This window comes from Stomoxys calcitrans, chromosome 4 (genome assembly GCF_963082655.1).
Source record: "Stomoxys calcitrans chromosome 4, idStoCalc2.1, whole genome shotgun sequence".
Classification (NCBI taxonomy): domain Eukaryota; kingdom Metazoa; phylum Arthropoda; class Insecta; order Diptera; family Muscidae; genus Stomoxys; species Stomoxys calcitrans.
This window is the reverse complement of record NC_081555.1, coordinates 51,005,508-51,027,648: the sequence shown is the minus strand read 5'-3', so window position 1 is coordinate 51,027,648 and position 22,141 is coordinate 51,005,508. Positions and strand designations below refer to the sequence as shown.

General features: G+C 40.9%; 1 protein-coding gene and 1 long non-coding RNA gene across 2 annotated transcripts in view; one reads left to right on the top strand and one right to left on the bottom strand.

Moving 5' to 3' along the window:
• The window catches only part of LOC106080858 (zinc finger protein hangover), a 42,162-nt gene that overhangs the window by 5,170 nt on the left and 14,851 nt on the right, over window positions 1–22,141 (bottom strand). Inside the window, exons 2-7 of the mRNA XM_013242457.2 lie at window positions 11,648–11,923; window positions 7,541–7,687; window positions 6,356–7,454; window positions 2,080–2,502; window positions 965–1,911; window positions 352–900 (exon numbers count right to left, since the gene is read on the bottom strand). Coding sequence (XP_013097911.2) covers window positions 352–900; window positions 965–1,911; window positions 2,080–2,502; window positions 6,356–7,454; window positions 7,541–7,687; window positions 11,648–11,923 — 3,441 coding nt within the window. The remainder of the gene's footprint in view (window positions 1–351; window positions 901–964; window positions 1,912–2,079; window positions 2,503–6,355; window positions 7,455–7,540; window positions 7,688–11,647; window positions 11,924–22,141) is intronic.
• Window positions 8,283–10,760, top strand: LOC131996775 (uncharacterized). The gene is made up of 2 exons (XR_009397986.1): window positions 8,283–8,425; window positions 10,385–10,760. It is a non-coding gene; the product is annotated as an uncharacterized LOC131996775 (long non-coding RNA).

Here is a 22,141-nt window from a genome sequence, read left to right as displayed (position 1 = left end):
ATTTGTTGTGAAGGTAGCTCTTACAGGTGATCAAGCTCGTTGCTATCTATAGGACAGATAGCCGCAGGAACATTGGAATAGTAAAACATATTGCTTGATGCGTCTCGACAAACAATAATTCAGTTTTTCAATTCTTTCTCCACCAATTTGGAGAATATTTTTTTTTTTCGATAAGAAGATTTTTTAAAATTATATTGAAAAAAATTTCAAAGTTTGATTTTAAACATCTATAGATGTGGCATTCCGAAAATAGATTTGATTTTTTTTTTCTCCCGAAAGAAGGACATTTGATTTTTCGTAGCACTTTCACTTTTCTCTTCAAAGCCTCACTGCACAAGTCCAAAAGCTCACCTGTTTGTTATCACCTCTGAAATGCCATTTCCTATGAACTTTAAATGCTGTCATTTGTGTGAAGGTTTTCGAACACAAATCACAAGCATACTCGCCATTATCATTTACACGATCCATATAGAATTGATTTGGATCAGCAGGGCCAGTATCAAACATTGCAGCCAACGGATTGTCGGTATACAATTCCCTTTCGTGCATCTGTATATGCTTGGCAAACAACTCTTGGTCTGTGAAACGAGCTCCACAAATCGTACAGGCCACTTCGGGCAACTTGATTTTCATACTGCCCGCAGTGGCCGCTTGCAGATTTGTGGAAATAGAATCATCAGCGTCACGCGAGTGCTCGTCATCATCGTCTTCATCATCGCCAGTCTTGTGCTTATAAATAGCGCTGCCCTGACCAGTAGCTTCATTGTTGGTCGAGCTAATGGGCTTGCGATTGCATGTGGGTATGTGGTGATCCAGCATTTGACTATCGAAGAATATCTTCTTGCATAAAGCGCACTCGGAAGGCTCGGGAATCTGAGGATGCTTCTTATAACGATGAACCTAGGGTAAAATTATTTTCAATTACCTGATTGTCGATAATACTGAATTGTAATCCAAGACTTACCCATAAACTTTTTCTTCCACTGTACACATTACCGCAATCTTTGCATGAGTAGTCATTGGAATCGAATTCGTCATGCGAATTTATATGAATGGCCAGTTTTTTGTTCGTATTGAAATTGGAGGGACAATACTTGCATTGGTACCAATATAAAGGACCAGCACTGCCGCCACCGCCACCGCCACCGCCATCTCCTCCCGCAACTCCTCCCACCACACTGACTGGTGTTGATATACCTGACAAATCGGCAGCCGTGGAATTGTTATCACCCATTCCACCGGCGTTCAGAGGGGAACCCTCAGCATTATAGTCATCAGCGTCTGTATTTGTTGCTGGTGCTTCCCCATGCTTATTATGCACATTGGCCAGATGATGTTGCAGTTCGACATCTGTGCGATACACTATTGAACATATTTCACATTCGTATTGTTTGATAATCATGTCGTCCTTCAGTAGAGTGTTGTGGATTTTGAACATGTGCACCTTCAAGCCTTTCTCATAGGCGAATTCGGCGTCACATAGTTTACATTTTATAAACTGAACATTGCGTATTTGATGGTCATTCAACATGTGATAGCGATATGACTTCTTGGAAGAGAAACGACGCTGGCATATTCGACAGCGCATACGGCGAAATCTTCGATCGGCTGCCTGCTCCAGGGACTTCTTTAGTATAGTGGGGGGAGTCGGTATTGCTGCGGATTGCTGCAAGTTGTTGCCTCCGCCACTGCCACTTATCGCTTTGGAGTTTGAGCTGAAATTGTTATTGGCAGAACTCTGGTGCGAACGCATGTGGTTCGATAGACCAATATTGTTGGCAAATACAGCATTACATATGGGACATTCTCGAGGACTTGTATTTGTTGGTGTGCCCCCGTTGTTACTGCCATTGCTGGTGCTTCCATCTAAACGCATTTTCTTTGCCGCATTCTCATAGTCCGCGTCGTCATCTACAAGACGCAAGAAAAAAAGGCAAATAGATTATTAACTTTACAACACTTTGAAGCACAGATTACTTTGTTTTGCGAGCAATACAAAAAGTTATGAAAACCATTGCAATGTCAAACCAAACATGAACCAAATAAAACAAAAAAAAACGTATTTTCGCCCACCCTTACCCAGTGTCCCACCATTTGTTATAGACATCAAATCCTTCATCACATAATCGTAGCGTCCTGTGTATTGTGTTTGTGCACTGCCTCCGCTATTGCTGTCGGTAGCGCTCTTCACTGCATCCGCATTTACAATATACTCAAAGCCCGTATGGCGAGCCTTGTCGGCTCCATGTGCGCTAACCATATGCTCGCGGAGATTTGACAACCTTGGATATCCCTGTCCACATTTTACACACTTGTATGTCTGAGGTAACTGATCGGGATGTTTGGATTCCATGTGACGCAGTACATTATTGTAGTTATTGTATTGTTGGCCACATATCGGACAAGCCTGCGGCATACGCGAGAAGTACTGGGCTCGTGGTGGAGTAATATTTACAAGATTTACACCGAAACTGTTGCGAGATTCATCTGCAGATGAAGTACCTGCAAGATATAACGAAACAAAAAACATTTAGGCAAGTTTTCAAACTAACATGCTTCACATCCATTACAATATAACGAAAAAAATAATTGTTCATTGCCATTAAATGTTATCATAAAAAAACATTTTTACAAAAGGAACAATATACTGTTTGGGCTATTTTGAAACGAATAAGTTTGAGGAAAATGTTCAACTGCTTCTAAAACTTTTTAACATTGGCCAAATCTAAACACAATTGATACAAACTTCGTTTGGCAAACGACGAGAGGGCTCTAAAATATTGCAAAGAGAGCTAACTCTGATATACCAAGCACGGGTTGACTGTGAGCAGCACACGTTTTGTGTGCTGTTCATCATCATTATGAGAAACTTAGCTGAGAGCTAGGGGGAGTCCACAGGAGGTTGCGGATAGTGGAATGCTTCGTATATGTAGTAGCTGCATTTGCTGTCGCAAACAATCAGCGACATAGAGTAGAGACTCTCAGTAAGAGGCCGACTGGCACGGGTCTTGCTTAAATAGTGAATGCCTATGATACTCGACAAGACGGGTTTTTAGCGCCTTTAATTAAATAATGTCCATAACGCTTCCGCGGCGATCGGTCCTGTGGACCAGAACGAACTTGCTTACATATGGAGCTTGATGAGGATCGCCACCTCCACATACAAATGTGGTTACAATAACTCTGATACCGTTTCGGATGTCTATAAGGAATTCCTAAATAAGTGGAAGAGCAAAGTCTTGACGACAAAGAGAGCTCCATGGTATAACATGGTATAACAAGAAGTTATACTTTAACCGTACGAAAGAGGGTATACAAATACCTCCATATAAGCCATTTTTATACCCTCGCCTATAGGATGGTAAACTAACTTCTTTATTCTATTTCTAACACCTGGAAATAGCGGTATGTTAGGCCCCAAAAAGTCTAGCCCCAACCGTCCATCCGTCTGTCGAAAATTCTTATTCCTAATGTAGATCGGTTGGCACTGTAAATTGGCCTAATCGGTCCTTATTATTATTTTTGATCCCCTAGAGAGCGCAATTCTTATCCGATTTGGATGAAATTTTTCCTATGACCTCCAACACATGTACCAAGTATGATTCCAAGTATAGTCCAATTGGTCTATAACCTGATATATGTAGGTTCCATATAAACCAATCTTCCTATTTTACTCCCTGAACCTCTAGAGGAGGCAATTCTTATCCGATTTGGGTGAAATTGGGGATTTCTTGTTATGACCATTTTTCGTCTTTCCTAGTTTCTGTCTACAAAGAGAGATCGTGCAAACTTGATAAATGCGATCAATGGTGTAGGGCATATAAGATCGGGGCAGACGAACAAAATATGTTTTTTTGTTTAACGGGTTGAACACGTGAAATGCGTACTTCTAGATGATTTATCTAAAATTTTAACATAGTTAATACTCCGTTATTATTTTCTGCCCACATCCTGATATTTTTTGCCTTCATATATATGCGAGAAGGAACGCTTCTCTTATATTATGAGGGCTGTCCGATTCAGTTTTTAGGTCAATGATAAGAGTTCATCCATTTTAAAGCCGAGTTCATATAGCTGAAGACCGCACAAATGTCGCCAGCGTGAGTTACCAGATAACCACCGCTGCAATGATTTTCAGATGTTCTCGCCAGGATTCGAAGCCACTCGTTCAGCGCCATAAGTGGGCATGCACCTCTGAGCCATGTGGCCTCCTCATAACCAATGTAACCGTTGTGTAGCCTTAGTATTAGGTTAGGTGAGGTTGAAAAGAGAGTACGGAAATTAATCCGCCCCAAGCCACTATGGAGCACCGAAGCCTGCAATCGGCATGTTGTGCTTTCTAAATACAAAAAAAATATTAACCTCGAAAAAGAAAATCTAATTCAGGAAATGCCTGCTACCTACAAAATCCCTAATTGTTTTTCATACCACGCCCTTAAGTTGCTGCATGTCTGGTAAGTACCCTAAGTACCCGTACCTGTTAGCCGCGAAAGCTGGACAATAACATAGGAAATGCTCCAATGTCTCATATCTTCCCCATATGCCTTACATATAGGATCTATTGCCGCGCCGATTTTGCATAAGTGAGCTCGCAGTCCTATTTGTCCCGTTATGATTCCGAAAACTATACTTACCTCCTTCTTATTTTCTTTTAGTAATAGCTTCGTCTTCCCACAATCCGGATTCCCTCATTGAATTTTCATCGTCTTACCGACAGTTTCGTTGTTCCATAAGGAAAGACTTCGGGTTAACCATGTTTATTGACGGCAATCGTCTGGCCTTCGCTGCCAAACTCTGTTATTTCTTTCCCTTTTACTCCAATATGGACCGGTACCCTAACGATGCGGATGGTAACATCCTCAGAAAAAGCGTTAATATCCTTCTTTCACTTCAAGGCTGTTCGTGACCTTGCCGTCCAGGTTGTTATTGACTATTGGCCAGTTTACTGTCCATACAACCTCAAGCATTCCATGATCGTTCGGATTTCCGCCTGCAGAACCGTATTGTGGTCACAGTCGAAAACAATCACAGTCCCTGGGTTCTCAATGTAGATCCCCACGCCCACACTGTCGTGTAGCATGAACCTCCAGATGGCAATAGCAGATTTCCGTCAATCCAAGAATGTGTCGCCAGCATGTGCCGCACTCAACCTCAAGTGTCATTGCATCTGTCGGATCGTAATTGAGCCCGAACTACTCTGGTTTGCTGGGGGAGGTCAATTTCTTCAGGTGCAATGGGAGACGGTCGTTCTCCAAAGACTACATTCACCCGGTCGCTATTTACCGCATATGCTACCATGTCTGAACTCATGGGAGTGGCGATAAAAAGCCCTCTATGGCATGCCCTATGCGGCCTTTTCGCTTATATTTATGTCAGAGATCCACAATTTATCCATCTGTTCTTTAGCATATGGTCTTAGGGTCTGGTCCACCCGGTCCGCACATTGTTAAAGGCCCCCTCGATGTAAATGCACACCGCCAATGTGTACGTCTTGGCATCGCAGGTTTCTTCAATTTTATGAACAACCTCTACCGACTTTCCCTTGACAGCTGGATGTCCTACTCTTTGTTATGGTATCTACAATACGTGCCATGTTTTTAAGTAGAAAGGACGTATGGCTTATAGGTCTGTAGGCGTTTAGTGTCGCATAACTTGCCTTGCACATCCCAATAAACAGCCGCTTTGTTTAAGACGTGCTCTGTTCGTAATCGTAATACTGTTGACATTTTCGTCAAAGTCTTCTATGCTAAGCTTGAATATTAGGTTAGGTTAGATATAAAACTTCGTCCCAAAGAGGCGTTTGGACTCCCATATAAAGAGGACCCATTTTCAATAAGGTAAAACTTGAATCGGAAAGTCTGCCCGCTGTTCTTTATTGTGATCTTAGGAAATTTTGAAATTTACCCTCCACCATGTCATTGGGGTTATTATAACCTAATCATAATTTTGCTGAAGATCGTCTTATTGGTTTTCTCATAAAAGCCTACCCCTACACAATTGGCTTAAATTTGCGTAGCAAATTCAAATACTCTTCACGAGTATGGACGAAATGGGTTCCTTAGGAAATTTTGCTAATACCATCACCTATCTAGTCTAGGATCCTCTAAAGTATGTATGACATTCTTAGTCGACTTCTAGGCCCCTGGAGAACACTTGGTTTAAATTTTTTTTTCTGTTGTCTATAATGTTCCCTTCATAGCCCATCCTATAATTTGGCTCCTGACAACAACTCTTGACTTATTTTAATTGAACTTTTTCATTACGACTCCTGAATCATTTAAAAATGATTAATTTTTTGTTTACTTTCTTTCTATGGACATGCTTGTCGAGACATTTAAATATTTTCATTGCTTACCACCCATTCCTCCTCCACCCAGGTTGGAAGATATTTTTCCTGGTGAATTGTCCACTGTTCCACTGCCGAATTGTGTGGCCTCGCCGAAATTTGCCAAATGTTTATCCTGAACGTGTTCCATAAATTTTTGTTGCGTCTCATGTTTCGTATCACAGGTGACGCAACGCAACGTCACTATACAATCCATATTGTTATAATGGCGTTTACGTTCTGCAGGATCTTCGATGTCTATGCCACAGAAACTGCACTGGGTGTGGTTAATGTCTTTGCGCTGAGCATCGGCATGTTCGTCGTAGACATGTGTACGAAATTCCAATTTCAAGCGGAATGTTTTGGGACAAAGTTTGCACTCATACATTTTGTTCACCAGCAATTCTTTGGCCCGCAGTTTTTCTGGCGCCGCCGCTACCGTGGCACTAACAGCCGCTGCAAAGTTGGCATTTTTCGACATTAAATTATGCAATACTTTGTGGAGGTTTATGCAATTGCGCTTCTTCAAGTGCGAAATGAACAGCGCCTTGGAATCGTTGAGTTTTAAGCAGTTGAAGCAGCAATTTCTGGGTAGTGTAAGGTACTTTTTACGCATGTGGGCCATGAAGTTTTTGTAGGTGGTATAGAAACGGTTACAGCAGCGACAGGTCATCGCTTGGTATTGTCGCAAGAATTCATCATTTTGTTGCAAGAACACAATTTTTTCATCGGTCAGCAAATGTTGATACTTCTCAGGATTGTCATAGTCATAGCCAACCTCACAGGAGTTATTGAAAGCCGTAACAACCTCATGCCGATATTTCTGAGGTGTTATAACGCCACTGCCTGTCAGTTTGCAAGCATCTGCGGCTACCGCAGCGGCAACTGCACGCTGCAGTTCCAGCGAAGCATTGAGCGCAGCCGTTTGTTTATTCACCGTTGTATCATTCTCTTCTAAAGTGTCAAAGAGATGAGGATGCAAATTCTTCTCATGCCGCCTGGCATTTGCCCTTGTGGAAAATTTCAAATTACAAGCTCTGCATGCAGCCTCCTTGGTACTCATTCGTATAACAGTGCCCGCTGGTAGGTTTGGTCTTATGTTATCATAATCATAGTTGGACAATGTATCCTAATGAATGGGATGGAAGAGATGGTTTTACGTTACATACATCGTTTGTTTGAAAGAATTAATGTGCGACACAAAATTCAATTTACCATTAGGGGTTCTTCTCCTTCATCAGCAGTGCGTTCCAAAAACATTGTGGGATCCACCATTTCATCGGACTCATCGTTATTCTTGGCATTATGGTACTCATCTTCCATATCCAGGGGTTCATCTTTAATTTGTACTGCAGGTAGCGGCTAAAATGAGAAAAAACAAAACACAAATAGTGAATATTAGAAAAATAGAATAGAAACCGTAGAAAAAGAAAGATATGTATTTTTATCTCTCTCTCTCTCTCTCTCTAACAACTATCACTGAGAGTCGTATGCTTGCTAATTACCGGTATAATTTACCAAGGGGCTTTTTAGTACTATTTAAAAGAATTGTTCAATCATTTTTAACTGAGTTATTAGGCTTAATGCGCAACGCCCCCATAAGCCCTCAACAATAACATCCAAAACCATAGTGATAAACAAAATAAAGAAACAACTAATAAATTGCTTGCCCAAAAGTTTTTAAGACTCTCTAATAACATTAATTCCTTTCGCCACCCGTCGAAATATACATTAAAGATATCATATTGAAGGCAAACTTTCAAATCGTATTTAACAAGCTGCCAAGAGTATTAAAACAAAATTTTGGACCTGACTTATCTATAAATTGCATCACATCCATCGTTGTTTTAAACTTTTTAGGGGCAATCGGGCAGTAAATGGCCATTTAATGACCCTAAGACCTTCAATCGCCAGATCGGTCTAAATGGGGGATATAGTCCGATAAAGTCCATCTTCCTACTTAACCTACCAATAGACATGGCTAGGTCATCTTAGAATTCTACAACGATCAAGAATATAAAGACTTTAAAGGCTTCGAAATGGATATTTCTATATCTTACAAACTGAATGACAAAATGGATATATCCCAGTTTTCCGATGGTGGGTATAAGAAATGACACAAATTGCTATGTTCGGTTAACCAGAATATTTTATACATAATACCATGCAATGTGTTCTCGCTCATTGAAAGTGAACAGTAGTCCACATGCTAACGTTCCAACCAGAATTGTTGTCAGGGGCCCAATAAGTCAAGTTATAAGATAGGTTTATATGGGGAAATTAGACCTTTGATTTTAGACCCACAGTTTCTAGTGCAAAAATTTTAAGAATCCGTCGTAGATTAAGATTTCGTGTCTTTTTGTGATCCATACAAATTGATCGACCCTAAACATGCGATTTTTTTTTCGATTGGGATCTGAAGGTTTTTCTAGCTGAGAGGGACCTTTGAGCTGAATACGTCCTTGTTTCTGTTTACACAGGTGGGTCCAAGCTGGAATGGGACACAGGGGCAGAGTTGTTTGTTGAGATACTAGGATATTGGGGGGTCACATACGACTTTTTTTACCGACGCACTGTTTTTCAGTCGTCGATTACAATGACGGTCTTTCCGTCGTAGATTACCATTCTGACTATCGCTTAGCGTGTTTTTTGTGATCCATGCTAATTGATCGACCCTTATAAACATGCTGACGTGGAACGACTACGTGGCATGAGCGACGAGGCGGATTATGTGCCGAGCTATTCTTTTTTCGATGGTGGTCTGAAGGTTGTCCTACTGGAGAGGGAGCTTTGAGCTGAAGGCGACCCGTCCTATTAGGGCCAATCTGTTTACACAGGTGGGTCCAAGCTGGATGGGACACAGGGGCAGAGTTGTTTGTTGAGCCACCAGGATAGTGGGGGGTCACATACGACTTTTTTTTACCGGTGCACTGTCTTTCAGATCGAGGTTTTTGCGATCCTCAGGGTCGTGGATGTGATCCCGGGTCCATAGCGGCGGCCTGCAAGGGGCGTCTCGGTTGACGTGGTACTGGGCTAACGAGAACGAGGTTGCTGACAAACTTGCTAGGTTTGCGCCAATCCCCCGTGCTGGTGGGGATAAGGCGTAGGATTATATATGAACACCTATTTTCTTTTCTAAGATCACCACAGACATTCAATCCTCTCGTTATTTTTGACTGATGCAATGGCCTGGCTTGGCTGACGAGGCGGATGTAAGTCGATGAGGCTGTTTAGTTTCTATGCTGTGTGCGACGGCATTTCGTTTTTATACCCTCCACCATTGGAGGGTATAAATTTCGTCACTTCGTTTGTAACACCTCGAAATATGCGTCACAGATACCATAAAGTATGTATATTTTTCATCGTCATGACATTTTAAGTCGACCTAGCCACGTCCATCCGTCTATCGAAAGCACTCTAACTTTCAAAGGAGTAAAGCTAGGCGCTTGAAATTTTGCAAAAGTACTTCTTATTAGTGTATATCGGTTGGGATTGTAAATGAGCCAAATCGTTTCTTGTTTTGATATAGCTGTCATATAAACCGATATTGGGTCTTGACTTCTTAAGCTTCTAGAGGGCGCAATTCTTACCCGATTTGGCTGAAATTTTGCATGAAATGCTCTGGTATAACTCCCAACAACTGTGTCAAGTAAAGTGTAAATCAGTCCATAACCTGATATAGCCGCCATGTAAACCGATCTCACGAATAGACTTCTTAAACCTTTAGAGGGCGCAATTCTTATCCGATTTGTCTGAAATTTTGCAGTTTTACTTTTTGAGCCTCTTAAGGGCGCAATTATTACTCGATTTGTTTAAAATTATGGAGGTAGTGTTTTTTGTATGACTTGTGTTTTTCTATTCGAAAAAGTCATTCAAAGAACTTGACAAATGCGTTCCATGGTGGAGGGTATATAAGATTCGACCCGGTGAACTTAGCACTCTTTTACTTGTTCTCTCTCTTCTTCATCTCCTTGCGCACGTGCTTTGTTCATTGTCCATATGTCAAAGTATTCTATTTCGACTTTTCTTCACTCTTTCTCGTATTTCATATCTTTCTAGGACAAACACAATGGACCAAGGGTTCGCCAGGTGCGTGTCCTTTAACCTAACCTTCTCTAACCCATTTTTGAACTCAACGGACATATATCAATAAGTATTTCAATAAGAACATTTAAAGCCGTTTCGGCATATAGCGTGCTTTCCGGGCAAACAAACATGGCCACATGGACAAAATTGTCATATCTTATGATGGAGGAAATACCATGCCAAATCAAAAATGATTTTCTATTAGCAAAATCTAATTAACCCATTTCGACCGAGATACAGTGCAAATTTTTAACCGAATTGGATAAGTGATTTAAACCCAAATATGATCCTATAGAATATGGTCAATTTCCTAAATAACTCATTAAAAATGATTAACGCAAAACTGAAATTGTTAGACCCCTACAATTTGGGGAGGAATTCAATTGGATTAATTTTGAATTTTTGTTTTCAACGAAATCGAAACTTGGTGCCAAACATTCATTCGCTATGGGTAGAGACATTTCCTGTCTATACATGAGACACAATAACAAAAAATCTATTTTCACAAATCATAAGGAAAAACAAACAAACTAAGGTGAATGGAAAGTTTGTAATGTATGTAACGCCATGATACGAGGTGTACGATACTTTTACATTATAGGAGTATCGTCTAAACAAACGTAATTGTTGGACAGCGCTTGAGCAAGCAGCTGCCGCAGATGTGGATGCCAATGCTGATGTTCCAGCTATACAACAATCAACATCCAAACCAAGACCAACAGTGGACGTTATGGGGGTAACATCACTACCAGTGGTGGTCAGAGTGCTTGTGCTGGAACAAGAAGCAGAAGTAGCCGCCATTGCATTCGTGGCCGAATAAGAAGTTATGGTAGCAGTGACTGCAGTAGCAGTAGGCGCGGAACCAGGTGCTGCCGGTTTTGCAAACGACAACTGTTGATGCAGTTGGTGACCGAGTTTTTTCTCATATTTAGAGAGTTTAATTTTGCTACTACTACAGCGGGAGGATGCTGTAGCAGTCGAATGCGATTGAGAACGATATGGGTTCTTCGGTTGGTCTATTTTTCGCTGTGAATGTTTATGTCTAGTATAACGACGTTTAGTTAGCAACGGCTTAATGGAAGCCGCAGTAGCAGCAGCCACCTCCGGTGCATTGTCAAGTGTTTTGATTCTTGGGGACGATGATAATGGTGGGGCTACTGCTGTTTGTGTTTTTGACACGATATTTGCTTGGGATGGCTCTTTTTGAGACACTTGCGCTTGTTGTTTTTGACTCACATAGACTGTTAACGATTTTCGTTTTTTCAACGTTGATATGCCCTCCAATATGGAGGAGGCCAATGACTGTTCATCCTTTTGTTGCTGATGATCCTCGCTGTGATTATCTGCTGTTGTATTTTCCGCATTTATTTTGGCCTTTTGCGGCGATCCATCTAACCAAGAATTTTGCTTGTTTTGTGCAGACAAGCAACGATTCTTAAATGATTGCCAGGAGTTTAGGTAGCTTATGCAAGCATGACATATTCGTAGTGATAACGCGTCGTTTGAGGATATCTGCAAATAGAAAGGAAAAACCAAAGGTTACTTGAGCGTATGCCAAAGCAAAGATTTAGCTATGTAAAACAAAGATAGAGACCAGAGAGCATATTAAGGCCAACTATTTAAGCTCATTGATGGAATAAAATCTAAACAAGTCTATAAAAAATGGTACGAAAACGTGTAGCTAGATAGGAACAAATCTCAGAAAAACAAAGTGTGCCACAGATTTTCTCAAAAATGTTCATAACAATTACAACGTTGGAAATGTTGCTATATGATGGCCTAAAGGATAAAAAATGTTCGGTTCTGTTTAATTAATGCCTGAAATGTAAGTGGTATCGCCCGGCGACAACATACTGCGCCAACAACAACAATGCATATTGGCTCCTGGGACACAAGTTCTGACCGCTGTTGTAACTGTTTGTTGTGTATTCATCCTTTTCATCTTTTTCCTCGAATAATATTATGTTAAAGTAAGTTAGGATTTTAAAGTGACACTTCAATGTTCTTAAAGTGGAGTTACATACCTCGCGCAGCACCTATGCGTGCATGTTTAACAAATTCAAATAGGTTGGTTTGTATTGTGAGAGTTACACAACAAATGCACGCACGCATTTGACGGAATAACATAATGCAAATAATGCATAATGCGAATTACATAATGCAAATAAAATGAATAAATTGACCTCCCCCGGCAAACCAGATTAGTTCTGGCTCGATTACGTTTCGGCAGATGCAGCCGCCTCAACTCCTACAAAGCAAGGATTGATGCCGACGTGCAGGATGTATGTCCCGATTGTGACCAGGGATGACACGACACACGTCACCTGTTTAAGTACCCAGCCAGACCCACTCGACTCAGACCCAGATTCCTGTGGATGCACCCCATCTTCGTCGCAGAGTTCCTCCTGGGTCTTGACACTCAACAGAATCAAACAGACGAAAAATAGAACACAACACACTACAACAACAACAACAACAACAACAACAACAACAACAACAAAATAAATAAGTTAACCAACTTTCAACTTTGAACGCGTTTCAGGGCCCAAAAATATAATTTGAATATGTTTACTATTCAAAAATTGGTTTGCAGTCCGTAAATTGGTCTAATCACGCTCTGCAGGAGCTTACGCCTCATACTTACTTACGCCTCATTAGTTTGGTGGACTGCTATCGAGAAATAGTGCAACATAAGGACCATACAACAGGTTCAGAGAACATGTAGTCTTGGCATAGGCGGAGCGATGAGGACCACGCCCACTAGGGCACTGGTGACTATTCTAGATATCCGACCCATTGACATACAGATTAAGTGTGAGGCAACCACTGTGGCTTTGAGACTTAAGGCGATTGGAGAATGGATTGAAGATGTAGTCGAGGTGACGATAGGAAACCCGGAAAGAAGGGAAGAGGTTTCCGATCGGATACCTGAGATCAACCTTGAAGTCGAGTGCGAGGCACTGCTGCCATCGGCACAGTCTTGGATTGACGGAACCCTAGTACTGTCATCAGGAAGATCATGTTACACGGATGGATCAAAGCTAGAGGACAGAACGGGCCTGGGGGTTTACACTGAGAACCCAGGGGCTGAGATCTGTTTTAGACTGCCTGACCATAATACGGATTGCGGATTGCGTGAAATGGTGTGGTGCTAACGCGAGAACGTCGAGTGTGAACATCTTTACCGACAGTAAAATTGCCATAAGGGCAATAACAAGCAGGACGGTAAGGTCACGAAATCGATGCGGCAAGTGATAGCATGCGTAGGGCAGGCGGGGAAGATGATGGAACGTTGGAGCATTGCCCGGCTTTCACGTCGAAGAAAGCCAGACATGAACCAACTTAGGGGAGTTCTGTTGAAAACAATTAAGGATTTTGTAAGAAGCACGGAATTCCTAATTTAAAATTTTCTTTTTAGAGGCTATTTTATAGAGGTTACGGTATGTCACTCCAGCTTTATTGTTATAACTTGTTTTTTTTTTTGTTAACAATGGTTTATAAATATTTCAGTCTGCAAAACGTATGACTTTCCTGAACAAAGTTCAAGTTTAATGTTCAATTGTTTCAATTACTTTCCATGAATCGCAATAGTAGTAATGATTAAAAAAAATGGTTTAGCGACACCTTCATTCTGATGGCTTTACAACCCATAGTATGTTGTATGTATCCAAATGTCCTATTGTTTTGATTGCCAAACCATCATGTTCTTAAACATCCCCAAATGATGCTGACTGCAGTACCACTTAGGCCTAAGAAAATGCATATTAAGATAATTTGCCAGTTACTACTTAAATGACTTGCAATAATTAGTCAACCATGTACACCAAAGTCATCATGGGTCCTGCTTAATTACAAATGAATGCCATTGACCCCTGAGTGCAATTGTATGTGTGCGTGTGTGTGTGTGTGTGTGTGAGTGTGTGCGAAAAATAGTATTAAATAAAATGTACACAAGAGACGAATACATAATTCGGATACACATATATGTGCTTGGACGAAATGCCCTTTCTTAAAAGTTAGCTGCACCGACATAGCCTCTTTGGAACATCAGCAATATGAATGTCAGATGCCAAGTTGCAATTGAAAAACAGACATAACTTTAAAATGAATTTTCAAGCATATTGCCAGAGAATGAGAGAACATACATTGACCCTTCGATACGCGACCATTTCGATTGGCATATTCGATGAGGTCCCTGGGGACCTTAGTATTTATAAGCCCACAACTTTTGATCCATTTGGTCTGAGTGTTACAAAATGTTATGGACATTCACTGAGAACCTATGTGGTACTAGCCACATACATACATTGACTGAGGACCTGCAGTTAATGTATGTATGTGGCTCGTATCACTAAAACAGGCTGTCACATTTGACTATATTTCAACTCTAACAATCTGAGGTTTATAATTTTTATTCTAATTGTCCGCCAAAGCGAAGATGTAACCAAAATATCCTGGCTTCGACCACGCCATTATAAAGGGGGATTTTTTAGCTACTACTTGTTTTGTTTCACTTTCAAACGACTTCAATTTGGTCAACAACGCTTGCAAATTATTGAATGTTATAATCAAAACGCGTTCTCTGTTAAGAGAGTTCATCGCGGGCTTCTTCCATTTTATGGTTAGTTTAATCAACCCACTGAAGCGGCTATTCGGACTATTGTGACTTAATTTCGCACCAAATTTATATTGTTGGACATTAAACCGCCAACACGCTTACGTAGAGTGCGAACTGAAGAAATTATCGCAGCTGCATCGCCCAGTGTTAATGATGACAATCAATTATCGATCCGTCACCGATCGCAGCAATTGGGCCTCTGTTACTCAACAATGTGGAAAATTTTGGGGAAGGACTAAGGTGTAAAGCTTTTCAAAATACAGCTGGTGCAAGAATTGAAGCCGAACGACCTACCGCAATGGGTTCTTGGAAAGTTGGCCGAAGATCCAGTTTTTTATCGAAAAATTGTGTTCAGCGACGAATCTCATTTTTGGCTCAGAATTACCGATTTTGGAGTAAAGATCAGTCAGGATGCATTGCAAGAGCTACCAATGCATACAGAAAAAGTTACAGTTTGATGCGGTTTATGGGCTGGTGGCATCATTGGACCGTATTTCTTCAAAGATGATGCGAATTATAACGTAACTGTGAGTGGTGAGCGCTACCGTGAGATGATACCAAACTTTTTTTTCTCAAAATGCAAGAGCTTGATTTGCATGACACGTGGTTTCAACAAGACGGTGCCACATGCCACACAGCTCGCGTAACAATGAACATTTTATTTTACATTCGGGACTGACCAATTGGCCACCTAGATCGTGCGATCTAACGCCTTTTTGTGGGGCTATGTTAAAGCTCGTGTCTATTCAGACAAGCCCGATGCAATTGACGCAATGGAAGACAACATTAAAGCAATTATTCAGGATATACCGACCCGAAAAGATGAAAATATTATTTCAAAATTGGCCTAAGCGTATAGACCATCTGAGGCGCATTCACGGTCAACATTTGCATGAAATAATCTTTAAACATTAAATTATAAGGACCGTACTGTCGATTCAAAAAGATTTCATGCAGTTTCCTGAATTTTATGTGTTTTTTAACTTTCCTACAGCTCTTAAAAATATCAACCTTTATTTAGAGCGCAAGCGCACAAGCCGTTTATATTAATATTCACACCCTTTTTATACCCACCACCGAAGGATGGGGGTATATTCATTTTGTCGTTCCGTTTGCAACACATCGAAATAGCTATTTCCGACCCTATAAAGTATACATATTCTTGATCGTCGTTAAAATCTAAGACGATCTAGTTATGTCCGTCCGTCTGTCTGTTGAAATCATGCTACAGTCTTAAAAATTGAGATATTGAGGTGAAACTTTGCACAGATTCTTTCTTTGTCCATAGGCAGGCTAAGTTAAAGGATGGGCTATATCGGGCTATATCTTGATGTTGCTCCCATATAGACCGATCCCCCGATTTAAGGTCTAAGGCCCATAAAAGCCGCATTTACTATCTGATTTTGCTGAATTTTGGTAAAGTGAGTTGTGTTGGACCACTTGACATCTTCAAATTGGCTTAGATCGGTACAGATTTGGATATAGGTGCCATGTAGACCAATCTCTCGATTTAAGGTTTTGTTCTTAAAAACGCGCATTTATTGCCCAATGTCGCCGAAATTTGGGACAGGGAGTTGTGTTAGGACCTTCGACATCGTTCTTCAATTTGGCCCAAATCGCTCCTGTTTTGGATACAGCTGCCTTACAGACCGATCTCTCGATTTACGGTTTTGGGCCCATAAAAGGCGCATTTAATGTCAGATTTCACCGAAATTTGGGACAGTGAGTTATGTTAGGCCACTTGACATCATTGACACACATTGACTACATGACATCATCGACACATATGACCATATTGACAGTGAGTTGTGTTAGGCTCTTCGACATTCCTCTATATAGCTGTCATAGAGACCGATCTCTCGATTATATGTCTTGCGCCCATAAAAGGCTCATTTATTGTCGGACGTCGCCGAAATTTGGGACTGTGAGTTGTGTTAGGCACTTCGACATCTTTCTGAAATTTGGCTGAGATTGGTTTAGATTTGGATATAGCTGCCATATAGACCGACCTCTCGATTTAAGCTCTTGGGCCCATAAACAAAACTTTTCAAATACAAACGTGGTAAAGTTGCGAACGTGGTGTTGCATAACAAGATAAACTCCCAAAGTTATGGTGCATTTAACCGAAAGCTTGTACGAAAATTGTACCCTAAGTTATTTTCCCCTTCAAGTGGATTTTGAGCAGCTGTGACCGCCGATGACCTCTCTCCAATCGTTTTAACCGCGTCATAGTGACTTATTATCGGGAAATATTTTAGAAGCTTTTTGGAGCCAATAACTGCGCTAAGTATGGTTCAAATCGGTCAATGTTTTGATATAGCTGCCATATAAACCGATCTTGGGTATTAACTTCTTGAGCATCTAGAGGGCACAATTCTCATCCGATTTGGCTGAAATATTGCATGAGATGTTCTGTTATGACTTCGAATAACTGTGCTAAGTATGGCGCAAATCGGTACATAACCTGATATAGCTCCCATATAAACCGATCTGGGATCTTGACTTCTTGAGCCTCTAGAGGGCGCAATTGTCATCCGATTTGGCAAAAATTTTGTACAACGGCTTCTCTCATGACCTTCAACATTCGTGTGTAATATGGTCTGAATCGATCAGTAGCTTGATGCAGCTCCCGTATAAACCTATCTCCCGATTTTGCTTCCTGAAACCCTACAAGGCGCAATTCTTTTCCAAATGAACTGAAATATTACACAATGACTTCTACAATGTTCAGCATTCATTTATGGTCCGAATCGGACTATAACTTGATATTGCTGCAATAGCAAAACAGTCCTTATTCAATATTTTGTGTTTGCCTAAAAGGAGATATCGCACATAGAACTTGACAAATGCGATTCATGGTGGAGGATCACATTTGTCAGCCCGGCCGAACTTAGCACGCTCTTACTGGTTTTCGTTCACACTATGGCTGTTCAATTTGTCTCAGATGCCAATCAAGTTAAATGCCAATTACAGTTAAATTCAGTATTTTATAGCTATGACCCATATGATACATCCTTGAGAACTTCTACAACATACTCTATGTCGCAACAAAGAGTCTTCACGCAAAATTGAGTCATTAAAGTGGTTGTTGTACTTTTATAAATTGATGTAACTGAAGTAACATAACCAACCTTTTGTTTTTGTACCCGGCACGGGATAGCTGTGAGCACCACACAGGCTTGAACATTGAGGTCCGATTTGGGTGGTGTTCACTGTTGTCACGAGAAGCTTAGCTGCGAGCTACAGGGCGCGTCCACAGGTTGCGGATGGCGAAATGCACCGTACGGAATAACGGCAGCTGCAGTCGCGGTTAATCAGCGGTATCGAGCGGAGAGTCTCAGTGAGAGGCCGGGTGGCACCAGCTCTTGCACAAATACTGGGTGCCTATGATGTTCGATATGACAAGGCAGGTTAGTGGCGCCTTTAAATAACTAATGGTAACACTGTTCCCGCGGCGATCGGTCTTTAGGACTGAAACGAGTTTGGTCACCTACAGGAGCTAGAAGAGGATCGCCACTTCCACATTAAAATGTAGCTACAACAACATTGTTTTGGAATAATGGCTGGTACTACGTTCGTTTTTCACAGTTGGTTATTAAAAAAATCTCAATGATAATGTATGTATCAAAATTGTTTCATAAGCTATGGGGAAATGTCCTACCGAATGAAATCAAGTTTTTTTGTTTTATAATCTGTTTTAATGTAAAAAAGTAATTACGAAGAAAATTTCGCGAAAAACGAACATAGTACCAGCCTTAACCCTAAATGAAAAATGCAGTGATAATAAAGTGTTTCAGGAAATCAAAGTTATTCAATTGTTAAGCTATGCATTTCTTCAGGGTAGAGATGTGCACTGAATATTGCATTAGTTTTCTTATTCATTAACAGAAATGATCATTAAAGTAGCGCTTTAATATCATAGTTATGTATTATTGTAGTACAAAGGAATGCATTAGCTTGTGCCTGTGCCTGTGCCTGTGCATGTTTTATACACAAGTGTACAATCTACAAAATGCAAGGAAATTGCAGTGGCTGCTTGCATTTGTCCAATGGAAAGGTGGTGGCAGTGGTACCTAGGAATATATTATACACACTCACACACACACACAAAAGCAAAGAGGCAAATTTGAATGTATCCCTTTTGGATATTAGGGATAAGTGTGCGGGAAGGAGTAATATCCTTAATTATAAGTCATGCTGCAAGATGTGTATCTACATGTGAAATGAATGGTTAGAATGTGTTTCCTTAATAATTAAGAACTTCTATCATTAAATTTTAAGAATTCTTAAATACCAAGCTTTATTTGTACTATTATTTGTATACCTTCCACCATAGGATGGGGGATACTAACTTCGCTATTCCGTTTGTAACACCTCGAAAGTATTTATTTTCTTTATTGTCTTGGCATTTTAAGTCATGGCATGATCTCTCCGTCCATTTGTCCGAACGTCAAAAGTACGCTAACCTTCGAAAAAGTGAAGCTAGCCACTTGAAATTTTGCACAAATACTTCTTACTAATGTAGGTCGGTTGGGATTGTAAATGAACCAAATCGGACCATGTTTAGATATAGATCCCGTATAAACCGATATGCCGAATGTAATTCTTGAACTTCTAGAGAGCGTAATTATTATCCGATTTGGCTGAAATTGTGTAAGTTTTAATGTTTGTCAAGTATGGTCCAAATCGGTGCACCACTTGATATAGCTCCCATATAAAATGACCTCCGGATTTTGCTTCTAGAGCCTCCAGAGAGCGCAATTATTATCCGATTTGGCAGAGATTTTACCTCATGATATGTTGTTATGACTCCTAACAGAGATTAGTATGACGATGAACGTCTGGGTTCGAATAGGTCACCAAAAACCCGAAAAGTTACTAAGTGGGCGCTTTTTGCATTTCTAGTTAGTGGGCGTCCCGGTAGCCGAGTTGGCAGCGTGCTTGGATTACCTGTGCAGGAGTCGTAGATTCGATTCCCGCCAGAAGCCTTGGTCTGTCGCTACTGTGGTATCACAATGGACTTAAAATTGTCTAAGTGAGTCTGTAAAGTTCATTTTACACTTTTTGTAAGATTGTATTTTTTCTGAACAAAACGCAACTTAACGAAACCTTTTCGTAGAAAAGCCTTAAATGGCTGAATAAATAATCAATTTCACCAACATTTACGAAAAAAAAATTCAACTGAACATGTTTTCTGAGGGTCAAACCATTATTTGAATCTCGACGATCTGATGGGTCAACCAAATCAACAAAACATTAACAATTAAGTTAGGTTTAAGGTTTATGGGCCCAGGACTAGGTTAGGTTGAAAAGAGGGTGCGCATATTAATCCGCCCCATGCCTCTATGCACATACACCTACCACCTAAACCAAATAGTAAAAATTACCTCGAAAAAGAAAATTTTAAGTCAGCAATTCTGTGCTGCTAACAAAAGTCCTTATTGTTTCCCATACCACGCATCTTAATTGGTTTATGTCTGGTATTGTGTCCCCACCTAAGTGACGGTGTCTGTTAGCCGCGAAGCCGGGCAATGACTTAGGAAATGCTCCAACGTCCCATCATCTTCCCCACATGTCCTACACATGCTGTCACTTGCCGCACTGATTTTGCATAAGTGAGCTCGTATTCCTCTGTGTCCTGTTATGATACCGAAAGCTTTACTGACCTCCTGCTTACTTCCTTCCAGTAATAGCCTCGTCTTTTCGCAACCCAGATTCCCCCATACGATTTTCTTCGTCCTACCGAATGTTTCGCTATTCCACAATATTATAACAGGAACGTTCGTAGCCCACGCTCTCAACTCGGACACCGTCGGTAGTCCTCTGGCCTTCACAGCCAATTCGTCGGCTTTTTCATATCCCCTTACTCCGCTATGGCCTGGCACCCAAACGATGCGGATCGTGCCATTCTCAGAGAAGGCGTTAATCTCCTTCTTACACTACAAGACTGTTCGTGACCTTACCGTCCTGGTTGTTATCGTCCATAAGGCCAGTTTACTGTCCGTAAAGATATTTACACTCCTCGCGCTAGCACCACACCACCTCACGCATTTCAGTCTGAAACATATTTCAGTCCCTGTCCTCTAGTTTTGGTCCATCGGCCTAAAATGATCTTCCAGATGGCAATACTAGGGTTCCGTCAATCCAAGACTGCGCCGCTGGCAGCAATGCCTCGAACTCAACCTCAAGTGTCATTTCAGGTTTCCGATCGGAAACCTCTTCCATTCCTTCCAGGTTTCCTATCGTCGCCTCGATTGCATCGCGATGGTATTACCTGCTCCTATCATCTATCTATTCTCCCAGGGCTATAAATGAGAAGATCGGTCGATATAGATGAAAAATCCAAGATTCAACTCACTGTTCCGAATTCCAATGAAATCGGATCAAAAGTACAACTTTTATGAGCTCAAGCCAAAACGTGAGATCAGTCAATACACAAATATGGTCGGTTATAGAACATATTAGCGCACGGAGTTGCAAAGCACAACAATGAGTGAAGGCCGGACTCGGCAGTTTGATTCGCAAGGGATAACCACCTCTTAAACCAGACTAGACAACCATGTCAGCAGGATGTACGTACCGGATTGACCCGATGGATTGCTTCATCGGCAAGAGCTGCCGCCTCAGTGTACAACAACAAAAACCAAGTGTGCTATACTCTTAAGAACCAAAGACTGGGTGTATAGAAAAGTCTTTCTGATTACTGAAGTGAATATCAAGCGCAGAACCTTACAGTTTAGTAGATAGAAGCTTAGCTAGGAAGCCTGCAAAAACAATTTCCTTTACGAAAATGGTATACATGTGCTGTTTGTTTTATTTATTTGTCATTGTAAGCACAGCATCAAAATTTAACGTGGGCAAAATAAGAGGGACACTTCAAACGAAAAACTGCAATATTAGAAGAAAGAAGTTACAATTGTAGCCAAATTGTGTTCTAAAAGCTTTTTCGTTACTTAACGATCTCGTGTGCTTAATAAGAGCTAAAGGGTGATTTTTTTGAGGTTAGGATTTTCATGCATTAGTATTTGACAGATCACGTGGGATTTCAGACATGGTGTCAAAGAGAAAGATGCTCAGTATGCTTTGACATTTCATCATGAATAGACTTACTA